General features: G+C 37.2%; 1 protein-coding gene across 1 annotated transcript; it reads right to left on the bottom strand.

The window, feature by feature from the left end:
• Nucleotides 1–4: 4 nt before the first annotated feature.
• Nucleotides 5–12,539, bottom strand: gpkow (G patch domain and KOW motifs). The gene is made up of 11 exons (XM_055045842.1): nt 12,347–12,539; nt 12,057–12,217; nt 11,834–11,979; nt 8,035–8,141; nt 4,810–5,014; nt 4,191–4,323; nt 3,352–3,517; nt 2,614–2,734; nt 1,898–1,967; nt 289–374; nt 5–204 (listed from the first exon to the last, which is right to left on the bottom strand). The coding sequence occupies exons 1-11, from the start codon at nt 12,520–12,522 to the stop codon at nt 76–78; spliced, it is 1,500 nt and encodes a 499-aa protein (XP_054901817.1). The 5' UTR covers nt 12,523–12,539; the 3' UTR covers nt 5–75.
• Nucleotides 12,540–12,932: the final 393 nt, after the last annotated feature.

Raw genomic sequence — 12,932 nt, 5'->3', positions numbered from 1 at the left:
TTTTTAAATATATTTTTATTAAAAAAACATTACATGATTTAAAGGTTACATCTGAACATTACAAAACGCCTGAGATCAGTGGTCTGAGGCTCCCACATAGTGACAAATGGAGTCATAATCCAGAGTGAATAATTTCTCCTCGTATCTGTCGAGCTGCACCATCGCTCTGCATTTGTTCTTATCCCGCTGAAGAATACGGCCGACCTGATCCGACAAACAGACAACAATTAGCAGCAATCAATCAATAAATCACATCCAGACCAGATGAAAACGAAACCCGCTGCTCACCTGTCCTCTGTGCTCGCCCAGAACCACCATCACAGCGTCGTACTCTCCTTTTGGGACAATGGTTTCCAGCATGTTCTGCTTCACATCTGCCACAGAGAGACGGGTTAATCGCTAATGTCATTTAGAGTGGCCGTTTCCACAGCAGCAGTCAGGAGCGGGCTGATCTCCCGGTCGCCAATCATTATTCTGCTACTTTTTCATGAAGGCTGAAGGCTGCTGATTATTTCTGCCCAATTAGTCCCTAAACATGTCCACTTTTTACTTCAAACCGATAAAATATTTAGAGGCGACAGCTAGAAAATGACATTCAGAAGCTCAGACTGACCAACAAAAAGTAACAGGTAATTGCATAGTGTAAGGAGAAATCTGAAAAGTGCGGATCTAATTTGGAGAGGGTATGAATGCTTTTGCGAACGCTAGTTCATGTAAGAGAAAAAGAAAAATGATACAAGCACAGTATGATCAAATCAAATGGAGTGAAAAACTTCCAATATTTGTGACATTTTCTGCGGCTGTGGTTTGATTTCACACTGCACCGAGTCAAATGATCCAAACTATTTAAAAACCTGTTCTCCTCCTCGCCTGTGGTGGCGCTGCAACAAGAACAACAGAAGGAAATGACAGAAAAACTTCTGAAGAAGAAATGAACGTAATTTCCTTCTTCAGGCAATGTAAACAAAAATGTCAGATTTAAGAAAATTATGGACAATCTGACCATCAGAGACCCTTGGAGAAACAGTGTCTTCAGTCAGAGGCTTCTTGATAATTGCTGCAACACAGACTGCTTCAAGAGAGCTTTCCTGCCAACAGCCATCTCCATCTACAACAACTCTGAAGAATCTGAATTAATATGAGAAACAACAACAGTTAATTTCCCTTTGGGATCAATAAAGTACTTTGATTTTTAAGTTTGATTGCGTATTCGCACCGTCCCAAAAGAACTGGACTTTCAACATAAACAAACTAGAGTTTGATTAGAGCGGACCAACAAGGTTGGTGTGAATCCCACAACCGCTAAAATCTGATCACAAAATGTTTTGTTTACATTTTGTGAGAAATAAAGTTGCTCTCATATTTTCTTCAGAGGTTTTTGTATCATTTCCTGAAGGGATTCGTGGTGCAGCGCCCCCCCAGGTGAGGAGGAGAACAGTTTTTTCAAATACAGCTGAGGAAAAAATTAAGACACCACTTAAAATGATCAGATTCTCTTATTTTACTTTTTATAGATAAATGTAAGAGTAAAATTGTTTTTTTATTCTATGAATTACTGACAACATGAAACAGAAAATGGACGCGAGGTTTTAACTGGGAGTGTTTATACATGTAAAATTTGTCACGTTACACTTGGAAACCAAATATGTAGCTTTTACATTTTCGAACACTACTAACAATTTTAAAACTTCCTAAAAGGTAAACATGGTTCATCCTGAGGTCTAACTGGAGACTGAGGCTGTTTTAACCATAAGACATCCGTAATGAATTAAACTAAATCGGCTGAGTAATAGCAACTTTATTTTGATGCTGCATGAACAAATAAACACATTTTGCCCACAGGAAACGCCCGAGTACAAACTTACACAAAATGAGCGAGATTTCACAGCTGACTCACCGTCTAGCAGTCTTCCCTCTTCAGTTCGACACACGCAGGTAAACGGCGTCAGGACGTCCTCCACTCGCATCTGAAGGGAAGTGAGACCGAGTTGAAAAACAATCCTGAATTCACTGGGATTAAGGTTTTAGTTTAAAAGATCAACAGTTGGGAAATATTTCCGATTGCCTAATGGTGCAAAAACTCAATGTCATTATCAGTGTGACAGTTTTTTAAAAATATATATTAAACCATAAGAATCATGACTGTTGAGCAGCATTCTGCATGCTGGTTACCTCAGCAGATACTGTAGCTTTACTAACACTATAAAGAACATAATGACAAAATGCAGAATGTATAATCTTCTGTTGACTTGAAGCTAAATTAAATGGCTATTTATGCTACATTTTTGCTTAAATCTTCACACAAAATCCAAATTGTAAAAAGTTAATGTTAATTTTTTTTGTTTAAATATAGTTAAACTTCTGATTGAAGGTTATTTTATAATAGAAGAAGTAAGACCATATCTAGTGGTATAAAATATTGATTCTCTTCAAAGTCTGTGGAAATAATGCTGATTACTTCTGGATTTGTTAGCAAAGCTGCTGCTGTGAGCAGCAAAGACAACCTTGAGTGGGAAGCCAGAGACAAAGAGTCAATAATCATGTTCTCAGCTTCAACTTCACAGCACTGAGCTGCGTTTGAGTGAAACACAAAAGCAGGCGAGGCTTCGCTACCTTTGAGTTGTAGTAGCGGCCGCCTTTAAACGCCTTGTCTATGAAGCGGACTTTCAGGTCCCGCTGGAGCCAGGAGGGAGGAGCTGAAGCCTGCCGCGCTTCTTTCACTGGCGGCTTATCTCTGCACAGGAACAAAAATCAGCAAATCAAGGATTTAACGGTGACCTATTGAGCAGAATTCACATCTGACGTGTTTTTGTGTTTGGTTTTGGGTCTCAAAAGCTTTTAAAAACAGTCCTTAAAAACTCCGACAGACATTTTTGGCAGTAAGTTGATATTTTTTGGGCTCTGGAAAATCAGACGTTTCAAAAACCTCCAGATCAGCAGGTGACCTCAGCAGTTCCGCAGTTACCAAGCAACCCCGGCGGAACTCTGCCCGTTACCTAGCAACCCCGGCGGAATTCTGCCTGTTACCTAGCAACCCGAGTCAAGCTACAGCATGTTTGGTCAGCTGGTTTTACCGCTTCATACGCTGTACAATGGTTCCTGGAAAAGGCAAGTGTTTTGTTGTTGACTCACCACAAAGAAGCTATTTGCTGCATTGCTGTTGGTCGTGCAGGAGGCTCTACTAATGCTTCTCAAAGATGGGAGTGTAAATGACTAAAATCTCATCATCTAAGGACGATTTTATGCAAAAAATTTAATGAATATGTCTTGTAACATGCTGGCCTGTTCAAGGAATCGTAATCGGTCTCCTTTTAAGGAAACTGAATGAGACAATTTAGAGTGAAAACTTACCTGTCTTGACTTGATTCTCTGTGTTTCCTCTTCCTCTCATCTTTCCCTTCCTCCCTTTCAGATGACTTGTGTTTATCTTTGTTAGTACTGCTGCTCTTTTCTTTCTCCTCAAGTCTCTGTCGCTCCTTCTCCTTCTCCTTGTCTTTGTGGGCCTTACTGAGCCGGCCTGTGAGTTGGGTGGGACAGAACCGTTAGTTCTCAATAAATTAGCATAACATCGCTCTACAGGATAAATTTATTGCTGCTGCGATTAAAGAACAAGCCTAACAATTCAATTCAAAAAGACTTCATTGATCCCAAGGGGAAATTAAATGTTTAACTCTTATTATCTACGTTTCTTAAAAGTAAAAGTTGTAAAAGAAATTCTTATTTTTGTTGCTGGGAATAAATTAAAACATTTTACAGACTTTAAAAAATTAAAATAAATCATAAAAGTATAAACATTATGTAAAATATCATGATTTATTTATTCCTGCACAGAAAAAAGAGAAAATAATAACAATTTTGTGTTTTTAATTGAGGAGAATTAAAAATTATGTTAACCGTCTCGTAAAATTATGAGCCATAAGCCGTTATATGATTGACTTTTTTTACATTTCATTTCCTGAAAACAGTTTTGTTTTATTATTCTGATGCATATTGTGATATTTTAAAGTTTTTTTTTTAAAAATAATAAAAACCCCCCACTTATTATTATTGCTCTTATTTTTTGGTATTATTATTACTATTTCTCTTCTCTTTTCATCATTTTATTCTATTGTCTTATTGTTTTAGTAGCTCTTTGGTGCAGTTCTGGACCTGTTTTTAAAACATAAATAAATTTGACATCAAACACTCACTGAGGTCTTTGCTGTTTTTCTCGTATTCTTTCCTCCCAACAAGTTTAACTCTGTACTGGCTGAGTGTCACCGTCTTCCCACCGATGGCGAGCTTTACCACGACTCGAGCGTTGTCTGCGTCTATGCCTTCAATCTGCCACACAGAAACAAAAACTCATCAGACTTTTTTTTATGTGAATTAGTTACGTTCAGAGATACGTTTAGGATTTATTGACGCCGATTTCCTTAAATTTGGGAGATCAGCCGATACTTAAATGTGAAGCTGATCTTTTCTAGCTCAGCAAAGAAATCAGCCGCTGTCTTCTTCTGCTCTCCTGTTAGAGACATTCTACTGACAGACTGGCAAACCAGCTCACATCTGCATATTTGCTTTTAACAATCGTCACTGCTGCCAACTTGGCGACTTTCTTAATTTCTCACGATTTCAAGCAACAAAGGCCAGCAGGTCAGGATTTCTCAGAAAACTGCAATCTGTGCAGTTTTTAAAATTTTTTATTTCAATGGACAATTCTGTTCATGCACTTCATAATTTTGTGTTGTTTTTCTTAGTCTGGTTTATTGTGATCTGTCTGTATTTATGCTGCTATTGATAATTTTCTGTGTCCATGTGAAGTTTTACTTTGCCGTAAAGGTCCTTGTGGGCCCCGGATCCCACCAGAACGCAGCCTCCAGGAGCCATCGCCAGCTCCTCCTGCTTGGTTTGCTCCTCGCCCGGCTTCGGCGGACGCTGGCGCTTGCTGGGCTCCAGATCCTTGATGGCCGATCGATCGGCGCCGAGGCCCAGCCCTTTCGGACGGAGCTGGTGTTCGATTGGCTTCACGTCTCTGTGGGCGACAGCGTTGGATCAATGAACAAAGACCTGGACATGTGCAGGATTTAAATCAGGCTGCAGGGAGACGCCGCTTCGCTTTCACAGTTTGAGTTTCTCAGATCTCCATTTGTGGTTTTATTTGCTTTAAATTAAGAAACGCAGTGATCTGTGGAGTGATCACATTATCGCGAGAAAATAAAATTAAATGTAGATTTTTGAGAAAGGCAGAAGATTGTGTAACATGTAAAGCTAGGCCTGTTGCAATAAATCAAATAAACGCATAAGAAATTAAACAACTACCAAAAATTAGAAGACGAAAATCTCCAATCTCGTGATTTGGTTTCAACCAGCCTCTTTTTTTGAAGGATCACTTTGTTTATAAAGTCGTCATAATTAATTTTATTTGTTATTTCTGTTCTTTTGTTTATTTATTTTGGACAAATGTTCATTAAATTTTAAAGTTTATTTATCTTTGGTACTGTGTTCTTGTATTATTACGCCATATTACTTGAAAATATGCCTGTCACAATAATCAAAATATCCATTCATTGCATGATGAATTAAAATGAGCTCAACTGTTGTTTTGCTACCAAAAACTGGATAACAAAAGTTTTCAATCTGGTGATTGGGTCACAACTGGCTCCTTTTTAAAGGAAAATTTATACTTTATAATTTTATTAGTTGTTTTGTTTATTTATTTTTGATATTTAAAATAACTTCCATTTCCAGCGTTAAATGTTCATTTGAGTTTAAAGTTTATTGTGTTCTTGCATTATTATAGCATTACTGTTTTATTAACTTAAAATTGTCTCAAGACAACAATATTATCGTTTATCACAGTAACTTCTGGGACAATTTATTGTTCAGTAAAATTTGTTGTTGTGACAGGCCTACGTATATAAAGCACCAATTAATTATAAATAAGCAAAATTAAGGTAGTAAAACAAAAAGAATTGAAAAAATGCCCTGAAAAAAATCCTTAGTAGATTTAGAGAAACCAGAAACGAATGTGGAAGGAGAGAAAAAAACAAAACAGAAGAAAATAAACAACTGAATGGCTGTGATGGTGGAGCCCCGAGGCAGCGGCAGTAAAAATAGAGACGGGTGTGGAGCAAATCTCTGCCAGCGCTCCAGAACCGCATCAGGCATCCAGAGAGAAGAAATACAAACACAAAACACACAAACTGGCTGGCTGTTTATGTTGGCTTTTCATAAATCAGCTTTAACGCTGGTATGGAGGTTCATTAGTGATGAGAGCGCGAGTAATTTGGTCGTTAAAAACATAATTTCTGCAGGTTTTGGTGAAATGAGTGCTGCCAACCAGAAGAACGCTAAAAATAAATAACATAAAATACAGCAAAACTCTGCACCAAAAAAATAATCTGTCAGATGAAAAACTGCACCTGTTTGCTGCAGGTCAGGGGTCATATCAAAGATTTGAATGTTCTTAAAGGGCCGGTTACGCCAAAATGTATTGATGAAATCATTAAGCTTTTAAAATATTGATGAATAGTTGTTTGTTTCAGCATTCAGTTCCTTAAAACCTTTTCACACTGACCAGTCCATCCAGGACTTTGTGATTGATCTTTTGCAATTAAAATTTGTGGGGCTAATTTACAAATACTTGTAAGGGATTTTTATAATATTGTGTGACTTTTTATTAATCGCCGTATATAAATTGACACCAAGAGAGGCTGCTGCAGCTCTCACTTAAACTCGAATGTTTTGGCCATTTTTGAGAAAGAATTTTAGTAAAAATCTGGAAAAAAAAAATATGTGAGAATCTGTTGATTTTTGTGAGTTTTGCAGATTTACTGAAAAACTGGAGTGATTTATTGATACAGTTTAGAGTCTAGAGGGCCAAATAAAAAGCAACAGCGGGCCAGATTTGGCCCCCAGGCCTCAAGTTTGACATGTGCTGCAGGTGGTACAATGCAGGTGGAAACATAAGCCTGCACATTGATGCCAACTGTGTTTTAAATATATGAAAGATAACTTGAGATTTAATTAGGCATCATATTTTATGAATCTATTTATGACCCAAATATGACTCGAACCAAAATAAAAAAAAAAAAAAAGATAAAAATAAAAAACTTCTCTTTATGAAATTGCTTTACAATGAAGAATAAACTGATATCCAAAGGTTAAAAGGCACAAGGGATAAAATGGTTTGTTTTTAGATAGATAACAGAATTATATGATTATTTACAAAAACAAAACGCTGGTATGAACTGGTGGATGGATGTGGAGTCATTTTAAACACTCAAATAGTTTTAAATGAGTAGAAGAATAGAAACAGCAGCAACAGACATAAAAGTGTTAAAGTGATAGAATAAAAACAAGGTTAAAAAAAACGATATAAATAAGACTCAATATTTAAAATGAGTCGCATAAATTTTTCAAAAATGTACATAATTTGGATTTAAAAAATAAATACTGACTATTTACAATACAAGGTTTCCCCCAGAAAACTTGCTAAGTCCAGAGGTTGGGCAGCCAATCAAGGCAACTTTACGTATGCAGCAGCTTTTTTTTTTTTTTTTTTTTTTTTTTTAACAAAACAAACAACAATAAAAAAACAGAAAAAAATCAGCAAAAGAAATACAGCTGTCTTAAATCCAAAGCCAAACATGAAGTAAGAATCTTCATGTTGTCTTAAATCCAACCGGAAGCGGCTCGTCGTGTTTCTGAGTTAAAAAATGTTTCATGTTGACAGAAAATTTGAAAATATCACTTGATAATTATATGTTATTGAAAGACTGGAAGATTAATACCTGAACACCAACTATAAAGTCTAAAAAAACGCAAAGCCCCAGGCTTATAATACACTGGGGGAAACCCTGCGACACAGTATATTGGTGCAGAAAACATCATAAATGTTATTTAGAAATGAATAAAAACTGAGCATGTGGTTGTGCAAGAGTGGCAGCAGTGATGGTTATAAACTATATATCCAAACAAGATTGTGAGATTTTTTAAAAGCTTGATATTTTTATTATTACAGAAGAGAGAAACAGTAAATCTGTCACTCACTGTTTAAATGTCCGTCCGATTCCCTCTTCTTTCTTCCAGCCCATTCCTTTCAGCATGGCGAGTCCATAAGCCTCAACAGGAACGCTCTCATAGTCTGCCTCCGTCGACTAAAACAAAAAAACAAATAAAAACTTAAGAATTAAACAGACAAATCAACACCGTCCTCATGAAGGCTTTATTACCAATTAGAAATGGGTGGCAACGAGTTACATCTACGTGAGTAACTTCTTAGAAAAAGTTTACTTTTAGGAGTATTTTTATCACACTGCGCTTTTTACTTTTACTTGAGTCATTTTATCAAGAAGTAACTCAACTCTTCAGTACATTTTCTGAATTTTCTACCAACTGAATGAAAAACAAACATGTTTTAACCAATGTTTCACCAGATTCTGTAGTTCTTGTTGAAGTTTCAAAAGTTTTTTATTGAAAGAAACTGATTTGGAAAGAAAATATTTTGCCTGATTTTGTTAAATTTATGTATTCTAGTTACATAAATTATTGCCACTTCAGAATAACAAAATTTCCACTTAACTTTATATTTTAGATCTGTATGATGATGTAATTTTTAAACATTAAATGTTTGATCATTTCATCAGTTACTCAGTATTTCAGTAGACTTTTTAACTCTTGAGTAATTTCTTGAACGACAACTGTTTACTTTTAGTTATTGAAGTTTTGCTACTTTTACTTGGTTACCGTTGATACTGTGGTCAAATCAAAATCAAATCAAATCCAATTTTATTTGTATAGCACATTTCAGCACGAAGGCATTTCAAAGTGCTTTACATCATAAACACAAAGTCATGCAACATAAAATAAACAATACATTGTTACCTATTACATTTCAAATACAATTCTAAACAGGTGTGTTTTTAGTTGAGATTTAAAGGACGACCCTAAAGTTCAGATATTGGTATCGTAGCTGAAAAAAGCTGACCCTTCCTCTCACCCGGAACGTTCCCCTCCTGACCCCACTTGGGACAAAACTGTAAGAAAATGGATGGATGTAAACTTTGGAGTTCTGAAACGGCAGCTGCTGAGAGAGAAGCAGCTTGTAATGTGGCTCTTACTCAGCCGTTTGGCCCCGGGCCGTCACACTCAGACTTCAGTCAAAAGGCTGATCTGAGCGGCCTCATCTCATCTCTGTCTCCTCTGGAGGTTTTTTTGTGAGGCTGGCCGGCAGGCAGCCCACCCTGACACAGGAGACGACATCAAAACGGGCCCAGGGCCGCCGTGACTCGGGCATCCTGCCGCTCAGACGGGAGGTGACTGAGCACATACTGAGGAGACACGCCAGGCCTCTTATGAAAACAAACAGAGAGATGTGATTGGCTGCCCTCATGTCTCTGGGGAGAACGCTGACGCCCGTCTGCCACCGAAGCTGTACTGTACTGACAGTCATCTGTGCAACTGTATACGCATGCAGCCATCTCAGGCCACTCAGCACTTTCACACACTCAAATTTCAGCTGCCAGTCGACTCTGGGAGACATTCTGTACTGTCAGGAACTTCATGCTAAAATAAACCCCAGAATCAGAGATTGTATTGTGATGTTCATATTATGTTTTTATGAAGAACTTTTTATGCATTTCTAAGGTAAAATTTTAAACTTTTCCAGCACTTTGAGGTTAAAAGCTATCAAGATTAACTGAAAAGCAGTTTTCATTCACAATATTTAGGGGTGCAACGATTTATCGGAGACAATTTCCTTAATTTTGGGAGTTTGGTGATCTCTTACATGTGAAGCTGATCTTATCCACAGATCTTAACTTCATCAGCAAACATCTAAAAATCAACCAGTCCTTCTGCTCTGCAGTGAGAGATGTTTGAATGAAAACCGGCCCACCGGGTCGTGTCTGCACGCTTTCACTTAAGAATAGTCACTCCATTTCTGCCAACTCAGCAACTTTCTTGCTTTATTTAGCAAAATTTCACACACAAAAAAAACAACCTTTTTTAAAAGTTGGTAATCAGCAATTGGCTAGAAAACTACAATCAGTGCAACCCTAACAATATTTATTACTGTTAATAATAATGTATTGTTATTCTACAGCAGGGACAAAATGAATCGAACTTCTTGCTTACGCACTAATTTAACAAAAAAAGTTATAAAACATAGGACAACCTTTAAATTCAATTAACACAGATTAATAAGTCATCGAGAAATTGGGAATAATAAATACAAATTGTGTTCAGGTAAATTAACTTCTTGCTCAGATTCAATGCTTTTTCTCAATATACAAAGAAAGCTAGTAAAAAATGCTCTGGCTACGTTTTCTGGCATTTACCAAATAAAAATATTTTTGGTAATTTTAACTGAAACAAACGTTTGGTTTCATTCAACTTCAGACAGTGAGAAAAAAGTATTTTTTTTAGGTGTGTGAAAAATCTTGCTTGAACTATAAATAATGTTTTCTAAATTTAGGTTTTAAATCAAATCTTGGATTGCACTTTATATAAAACAATGCATTTTGAGTATCAAAAACTTTCAAAGACTTTCTACGGAAATCAAGAACTTTCCAAACCTTGAAAACACCTAAAAGAAATTCAACCATTTTCAAGGATTTCAAGCACCAACTGACAAAGTGATTGAAACTCTGTGTCTGCAGAAAACACACACTGCTCGGCTCCGTCGCAGGGAGAAAACAGCAGAGATGGAAGGAAGAAGCTCTCAATTTAGCGCTTCAACCCACCATATGGTCATAAAATATGGATCATGAACGAAAGAACAAGATCCTGAATACAAGTGGCTGAAATGATCTTCCTGCTTAATGTGTCTGGACTGAGCCTTGCAGACAGAGTGAAGGAGCTGCTGCTCCTTCTTGTTCATGAGACCCTGAAGTGATGTGCTTCTATTTTGTCTTATTGCCAAACATCTTACAAGTTGGGATTTTTAAGCAAAAGAATTATAAGTCTGAGAATAAATGCATAAAAGCAACAAGCTGCTTTCAAACCATCTGGTAACAGCAACCGGTTTTGCTGTTACTGATTAAAACATGTATTGATTCACACAATAGCATCAGTAGAACGATTTTAAATAGAATATCAGGGTCATAGGTCATGTAGTCAGGGTCTGACAAGTTGTTTTATGTCTAAATGCCACACTTTTCAAGACTCAAATTTCCAGAGGATGGATGGAAACCAGGTCTACACAATGGGACAGGAAATAACATCTGAAACCACAATACATTGTAATACGATATTCCATACTTCTCCTTAATCCATTACTTCAAAGACTTTAGAATCAATTTTAAAGGGGGTCTATAATGAACAATTCATGTTTTGCTTCCAAGTGCGTCTCATCTGCTTCTAAAAACAAAACAAATGCTTAAAAAGAAAACCACTAAGCCGTTTCAGGGTTTTTTTGGTGTCAACTAAACAAGCCTTTTCAAAATCCTCCCAAATTTAAGATCACAAATCAGCAGTTACTGTCTGTCACTTAGCAATTCCAACATGTTTGGTCAGCTGGTTTTATCACTGTACAATGGCTGCTGGACAAAATTAAGTGTTTTGTTGTTGACTTATCGATCAGAAGTCACTTGCTGTACCTTTGTTGGTTGTGCAGAAGGCTCCACTTCTGCTTTCCAAAGACATATGATTGTTTACAGCTATTTTCACATGCGAGTGTAAACAGCAGTTTATTTAGATTTAAAGTGACAAGAGACCCTAAAACAGCTCATTCTGAAAGGAGCTCAAAACAGATTAAAATCTCAAGATCTAAGATTGATTTTGTTTTGTACAGGACATAAACCAATCCTAACCTGTTCAAGGATGTGTAGTACCACTTTCCCCTACTCACAGATTCAGGCCGCAGGTCCACCTTGACATGGTCTCCATCCTCAAAGCCATCAGGCACTTTGTTTTGCATCAGCAGCGGGATGGAGAGGTTGAGGTTCCCCTCTGTCTGAGGCCCATTCTCCCACAGTTCAAGCTGCCTTCGTGAATCTAAAAGTAGAAGAGACTCATGAGGAGACTGTTGCTCTCATTCATTGTCCACCAGGATGTCTTTCTCACATCCACACCTTCGATCAGCTCTTTCACAGCCTGAGATTCCACAGAATCCCCATCCTGCTCCGCTGCCTCCGGCTTCCCGATCCCTTCGCCGCGCTGACCCGCTCGGCTCCAGCGGTTCTTCTGGATCAGGGGGATGATGAGCTCCTTGGGCTTCTCGGTTGGTTTTGAACTGCGAGAATACACGAATTAGAAAAGGTCATTTAGTTAAATTATGTCCTCAGATTTCTAAGTAACGTCACATTTCAAACGTAACCGTTACGGTGTCGGCTTAACAGTAGCATTAGCACAAGCAGCTCACCTCTGCAATTCATTCCTGTCAATTCCGGTCAAATAATCTTTTTCAACTCTCGCAATCGGTTTAAATTTATTAATAGTTTTAGTGAAACCAAATGAAACTGCCGCTGTTTTTCTATTTGCCTGCTCGTCTGAGATAGCAGCTTTGCTAGCAACCGCATCTTCTCCGTGCGAAGCCATTTTTGTTTGTACAGGAAATGAACGAGAACGGTGCATTCTGGGATCTGGAGTGCATTCTCTAAATTTAAAAAACCCTAACTGCCTGAACTCACACCATGTCCCATAATGCACTGTAGTTACAGGCGTGTTTACGTTCTGTTCCACTTGTACGTTCATGTTTTACCGTAAATCATCAGCATAACTTAATATTAATACTACCACTACTACTACTACTAATAATAATAATAATAATAATAATAATAATAATAGTTATTATTATTATTATCATAATAATAATAATTATTATTATCGTTATTGTATCAAAGATGTAATTTTTTTTATCTTTTTCCATGTTTCTCATTCTTGAACAAAAATCATAATAGTAAGAAATCGAATCTATATGTATATGGTGCTTTTTAGGACACTGTAAG

This window comes from Poeciliopsis prolifica, unplaced genomic scaffold, assembly GCF_027474105.1.
Source record: "Poeciliopsis prolifica strain line A6 unplaced genomic scaffold, Auburn_PproV2 SCAFFOLD023, whole genome shotgun sequence".
Taxonomy (NCBI): Eukaryota; Metazoa; Chordata; class Actinopteri; order Cyprinodontiformes; family Poeciliidae; genus Poeciliopsis; species Poeciliopsis prolifica.
This window is presented reverse-complemented; position numbering and strand designations above follow the sequence as displayed.

Coding starts and splice junctions, on each gene's coding strand:
- gpkow (XM_055045842.1), bottom strand. CDS start 12,522: ATGGCTTCGCACGGAGAAGATGCGGTTGCTAGCAAAGCTGCTATCTCA. Junction 8,142..11,833: donor TGGACCTGCGGCCTGAATCT/GTGAGTAGGGGA, acceptor TTTTTGTTTTAG/TCGACGGAGGCAGACTATGA. Junction 205..288: donor TGGGCGAGCACAGAGGACAG/GTGAGCAGCGGG, acceptor TTGTCGGATCAG/GTCGGCCGTATTCTTCAGCG.